General features: G+C 36.9%; 1 protein-coding gene across 1 annotated transcript in view; it reads right to left on the minus strand.

Moving 5' to 3' along the window:
- Nucleotides 1–5,213, minus strand: part of LOC129279919 (3',5'-cyclic-AMP phosphodiesterase 7B-like) — a 40,556-nt gene extending 35,343 nt beyond the window's left edge. The window contains exons 1-2 of the mRNA XM_064111933.1: nucleotides 5,055–5,213; nucleotides 1,344–4,435 (exon numbers count right to left, since the gene is read on the minus strand). Coding sequence (XP_063968003.1) covers nucleotides 1,344–1,538 — 195 coding nt within the window. The 5' untranslated portion in view covers nucleotides 1,539–4,435; nucleotides 5,055–5,213. The remainder of the gene's footprint in view (nucleotides 1–1,343; nucleotides 4,436–5,054) is intronic.
- Nucleotides 5,214–6,749: the final 1,536 nt, after the last annotated feature.

Here is a 6,749-nt window from a genome sequence, read left to right on the forward strand (position 1 = left end):
TATGCATGTAAACATGATAAAGAAAATATAATAAATCATAGATATAAATTAGGAGAGATTCTAAATTTTGGTAAATTATAATTCATTTTCAGAGTTAGAATTCATAGTCAGATGAATCAAGATGCAGTTTCTATTATACAAATATACAATGACACTCGAGGATCTGGCTAAAACTATTCGCATCGAAGGAACATCATATAGTACTATTCTCCCGAGGGCCATCGGCCCGAGGGAGAATAGTACTATGTGATGTTCCTGAGTGCAAATAGTTTTAGCCAGTTCCGAGAATGGGTCATTGTATATTTGTTTTATATCTCTTCCACTCATATATATTCTTCATACGATATTCTTCGTTGATACCCGACTTTTACAGCAAAATGATTTTTAATAAGTCGATGATGGAACAATCGTTGAGAAGTTGAGAAAACAATAAGCCTTGCCGTATTGATCGTCTGTTCAGCGAGCGCACCTGGTTAGTGCAGCTCGCCGAAAGTTTCCGGTGGCATGCAGTAGAGAGTACCGTTGGGCTGAGCAGCGCTCTGCTTGCATCGCGCCGCACAGCTCGCGAATCGAGTAGGGGGCGGGGTCAAAAAACGTATAGTTCACCTTTTCCCTAGGGAAAAAATGGACTATGCGTGACGTCAGCAAGGAAAATGAACTATTTCATGGCAAACGTTTTTCGTAGTAAAACTATTCTTTTTCTCCTTGTGTACACTCTCAATACAACAATCTTAAGTAAGGGATATAATCTAAAATATACAGGTATGATGATATATATGATGGTCATTATAAATTATAATCCTATGTTTTTCATATCATTGAAATAATTGAATCTTTACCAAAATTGGGAAAAATCTTGTTGGATATAAGGAAAACCAATTAAATATTCTGTTGTAAAAAAACATATGTGTGCTGTCATACAACATGTTATTATTTGAAAATGATACCTATTCATTTATCACACCACAGAACAATCTAACCTCTATTAATATGGCAGTTTGTATTTTTGAACAATTTCAATGATTTTATAATAAACTACAAAATCAGATAGAAGAATATATTATAAGAAAGATAAAGAAAGCAATTATTAAGCCTTATAATGTTAAATAGGCTTCAACTCTACTGACATTAAACAGTGATTGGGTATTGTTATTGCACTATGCACAAAACTTGAGCTAACTACATGTATATACTGTATAGATATCTTCATCGTATATTTCATACAATCTTCCTGAAATATTCAAAGTTCCTTTATTTTTTAAGAAGGAAGATGAGACTTCATAGCACTAGACAATCAGCAACTGCTGTACAATTGAGCACAATTGAGCAGAATAAGGACTTACCTCCAAGAGAAGGTTTAGGATTCTTTCATGCATGAACTTGTCATACATTTTGGTTTTCTGTCCTTTCCCGAACCCAGCCAGGGCGCACCAGTTGTTATAGCTTGAATAGTTAATGGTATTCATACTTGGCGTATAGTGCCTAGAGTCAAGCGCTCCTAAATTCATGGGGAAGCGTGAATTGGTAATGGCAGTCATAAGTTTTTTTGTTTTTTTTTAATCCCTCAAGTTGTGTTGTGTTCCGTTATGCAGTGTAAAGGCAGTCAAACAGATTCTGTCGTGCCTTTTAGAAGTGGTTGACTTTCAGAGAAAACTGAACCTGCAGCACATTTTCAGTTGTATCTAACCTCCTTTAGTTCCAAACCATTCAATATCAAGTTTCCTTTTTTTTTCCAGAAGTGTCAATCACATTAAAATCCAGTTTCTAATTTACTGACAATGTTTCATCTGCAAGTACTCTGTTCAATTGACATCACGTTCAGATCTCAGTTGTCATTAAAGTTCTACTTCTGGCAGCAGTAAAGGTTCCGTACTAAATTAAAATGCAGCTTGTCAAATTTGCCGCATTGACATGAAAAAGTTCAAAGAAGCAAAATAAAGTTGCCTTTCGGACAGAAAATCATGGTTCCTTGCCCCGTCTGCCTAGCATTGCAGCAACCCCAAACAGTGTACTTGGAGAGCTTGCTGGCATGCAGAGTTCACCCGGCAACTAGCACCGGCCGACTGAGCTAACTAACGTAGACAATCAGCTCTGCAGCGATGGAGTGAGAGAGAGACCTGTAGGAGGGTTACTCAGAGACGAGTCGCTTCAATCGTCACTCTCAGCCAAGAGATGATTGCCAGTCAAGAGGAGGGGGGGGGTATGCTAGGATGTTACAGGAGGGGAAGGGGAAATGTAGAGGCATTAAAAGCTCTGCCAAAGGTTGTATAATTTTGCAATGGGGCTCTGTAACAAGGAGGAGAAGAAGGTAGAAAGAGAAAGGAAGTTGAGTCGTAGCTTGAGTCAGTGTGTTGTCATTGGGTCTCCCCTTTCACAGTGACCTCACAAAGAGAAGTACTCGCCAAACTGCGGAAGATTTTTGTTTAAATGTCACTCCCGATGATTCTTGCCAAATAGACCGACAAAGCTCTGATGGGCAGTTCCATAAACAGCGTAAAACTTCTAATCCAATAACTTAATGTTTCATATATCACAACATAAGAAAAGAGCCTTTGAACTATTTTTAAAACCAATTAGAAGGGTGGAGAGGTCATTTATTTCCCAGACAGATAATGTCCTAGTCGATGAAATCTCTGTAAATTGTGAAAATCACGAGACATGCATCATGTACATCAATTTAATTGTGCGTATCCTTTCTCCTTGGCCATCCAAAACTCCAAAGCTGTATCTGCTCTCAAAAGCTTACTGCTTTTGGTTTTTGGAGAATGTTGATATACACAGCAAGAGTCAGCTTTTGATAGAATGCCATAATAGGTTTGAAATCCTTATCTTTTATCAATTATTTGCAAGAATACTAGCACTTCTGACGCACTGTAAAACTCCAATGTCAAAGAACTCATTTATTCAGAGCATTTTGGTCGATTATCACCTTCACCAAGCAACATAATTAGATGAAAACAGCATATGTGGTTGATACAAAAAAAGATATTCCGTCAAGCAGATTTGAATTTAGAAGAATATCAAGTTTTCATCCACACATGATAAGTAGACTGACAACAAGAATTTTTCACATTCATCCTGTTCCGAAATAACAATTGTTATCTGAGGGATCTGAGCAAGTTCATAGATACTGACGATAAGAACCATTGAAGTTTAACTAAGGCAATAAAATCGAACAAAGCGATGCATCGGGAGAAAAAGATCAAATCTGAACAGATGCAGAGATGTATTCTGATAGATAGAGATAAAACTGCAATGATTTCGTATTCTATGAGTCCGACTCCAATGCATCACCACCTCCGCCCACAAGATCTTACTAATGACACACGCATAACGTCAGAGCAGGTCTACCACTAATGAGCTTCCAAGCACAAACATTCTGATCAATAATCACCGACAAACCTTGGTATGTACAGCTAACAAGATATTATTCCCTGTGAAGTCATTAGAGAAAATTTCCTTTTCTTGTTCTCTACCTTTTGACAATATCACTTCTAAGTGGAACATCTATATTATTCTGAAGATCATTCCGATGAGAGAAAAGATTAGAAAACTGGGAATAATCACTAAATTCAATTACTACCGGCTACTTATGTAACTACGCAGACATATTTCACCGCTACATATCAACAAACTGTAATTTCATGAGCACATGACGCACAATGCTTGCTAGATGGATAACCTTTTCATACGTCAATGCATCAAAGATAACACTGTTTGCTATGCCTTGGACTGCAGGAGAAGATAAAGTCTTCAAGGATTGAAGTCAAGGGTCTCCATTGTGCAAAGTCTTTATCAAGAAAATCAATTAAAAAAACACTGAGAGTAAATTCAGAGTAGTTGCTTTGATACCTGAAAATTGCAAAAAAAAATTATTCAAGCCTTAAAACGCCCCTGACCTGATCTGTAATAAAGTGTGTTCACATTCACCCACATAATACAAATTTAAAGGTCAAGTTCACCTCTAAAAAATGTTGATTTGAATAAATAGAGAAAAATAAAATTGGCATAGTGCTGAAAATTTCATCAAAATGGGATGTAAAATATTAAAAAAAGTTATGACATTTTAAAGTTTTGCTTATTTATCACAAAACATTGATATGCACAACTTGGTGACATACAAGTGAGACAGTCGATGATGTCCCTCACTCACTATTTCTTTTGTTCTTTATTGTTTGAATTAAACAAAATTTCATTTTTTACAGATTTGACAAGGACCAACTTGACTGAACCATACAGTATTAAACAATGCTAATTCCACATGTTCAGGGAGGAATTAATCCTTGTTCCACTTGACAATGAGAAAATTAGAATATTTAATATTTCATATAATAAAATACAAAAGAAATACATGTAGTGAGTGGATGACATCAGTCTCTTCGTTTGCATACCGAACAGGATGTGCATATAACTGTTTTGTTGAAATTAAGCGAAACTTTAAAACATCATAACTTTTTAAAGGAGAATGAAACTCTAGGAGCTAGTTAGCTTTTGTGAAAGCAGAAAAATCAAAGAATAAGATCAACAAAAGTTTGAGTAAAATAGGACTAGCAATAGAAGAGTTATGAGCATTTGAATGTCGAGATCACTAATGCTATGGAGATCCTCCAATTGGCAATGTGACCAAGATCTATGGTGTCACAGATGAACAACTCTCCCCTTTTGGACACTGAAAATATACACCAAAACATCTCTTTTTGCTCATTCTAATCATATGACAAACGATTCATCAATGATATAATGTTGTGAAACCTCTGTACTTGTCCTCTCATAAAGAGAACACCTCACCTTGTGATAGACTCTGTAAAAGTGAGAATATAAGTGAAATAAGTACTAAAGTAATGAGGGAGTTGTACGTGTGTGACATCACAGATCTTGGTCGCATTGCCAATGGGAGGATCTACATGGCATTAGTGATCTCAATATTCAAATGCTCATAACTTTCTTATTATTCATTCAATCTTCCTCAAACTTTCAACAGTATGTTTCTTTGATTTTTCTCTTTGATATGGATTCAGCTGGTTTCAAGGGTTTCATTCTCCTTTAAGCGAAACTTCAAAACATAACTTTTTACTTTTACATCTGATTTTGATGAAATTTTCAGTGTTATGCTTGTTGGATTTTTCTCTTTTTATTCAAATCAACTTTCTGGTGGGGTGGACTTGTAATGATAATGTACAGCATTTACAAGGCACTGATTATCTAGTTGCCTATCTAATGGCGCACTATATATGAGAGGTATTGTGGCTAAGTGGATAAGCCTCTGGACTTTGAACCACAAGGTACGGGGTTCTAATCCCACCGCAGCACTCGCGTTCTTTGGCAAGGCATTAATCTTCTGTAACACTTGCCACTCTCTACCCAGGTGTAGTATAAGGGTACCCGGTAGGAACTAGCTCAAGTCTGCTAAAGGAACTTAGAGGCTGTTCTCACTACGTTCCTAAAACTAGTTTACTGGAAACTAGTTTAACACGTAGTGAGAACGGTCAAAGCGGTCTTGGAAGCGATCTTCCAAACCAGTTTGGAAAACCACCTCGCGATGTAGTTTTCAAGATCGCTTTGCCTCGTTAAACTGGTTTTAGCGTAAGTGAGGACACAACCGTTCTTCAGGAAGCGATCTTCGCACATTTTGAGCGCGCTACTCCACAGGACAGGTGTGGAATGCCTATGCTGCGGTTTCGAATTTTGCGCGAAACGTGTCACCCCACTGAGAGCGTTTCCATAACAACAAGAGCGCTTTACGTGAAGTGATTTTGAAAATCACTTTCGTGTGATCAAGTGGGAACGCTAGCAAAGCGATCTTCCAAAGTGGTTTCCTGAATCGGCTTCCAGTAAACTAGTTTTAGAAAGCGTAATGAGAACGGCCTCTTAGTGCCTTCAAGGAATTGATCTTACCGGGTACCCTTTTACCTCATCTGGGTTGAGTGTGGCACAATTCGGGTAAATTTCTTGCTGAAGGACAACACGCCATGGCTGGGATTTGAACCCACATCCCTCTGACTGAAAGACGAGGGTCGTAAACACTAGACCACAAAGTTTCAACAGTTATGAGCTAAGAACAAAACTCTTGCATTCCTACACAAAACATTCTTCTTTGCCTTGGATCTAAATTTCATCAGAATCGTAAATTGTAAAATAAACGGTTAAAAGCACATCCTGGTTAGTAAAGAGGGAGCCAGTGAATTTGTTGGTTTGGACTACCCCTTTAAAGGGATGTTCACCTTGGTGATATGTTTGCTTTAGTAAAATCAGAAGAAAAATAAAGAAAATTATTGGTGAAGCTTTGATGAAAAAGAATAGGAAGTTCTGAATATCTAAAGTTTTCAATTTGTCATGACATTAATGCAAGCAGCTTCCCCATATATTATGTCATGTGATTTCCACAAATCAAAATATTTGAATGGAATATAGTGGATACAAATATTTTTCTTAAAGGAGGGGGTGGAGAGAATGATGTGCCTGATGACATATCCTCTGCATAAATAAACTCACTTGCATATCTTGGGGTAAAAATGTATTTTGTGAAATTTAAATTCACAACATAGGGGGGGGGGCCTACTCTTCTGTGATGTCACAAAATTAAAAACTTCAAAAAATGTATAACTGGTATTCTTAGACAGAGTTTTCATCAAACTTTCACCAATATTTTCCTCAAATTTTTCTGCATTTTAGTCATACATGTAATTTTAAAAAAGAATGTATTGTATGGGAGAACCACCCCCCTTTAAGAAATATTCACAAATGATTAT

The sequence above is a fragment of the Lytechinus pictus genome, chromosome 17 (assembly GCF_037042905.1).
Source record: "Lytechinus pictus isolate F3 Inbred chromosome 17, Lp3.0, whole genome shotgun sequence".
Classification (NCBI taxonomy): domain Eukaryota; kingdom Metazoa; phylum Echinodermata; class Echinoidea; order Temnopleuroida; family Toxopneustidae; genus Lytechinus; species Lytechinus pictus.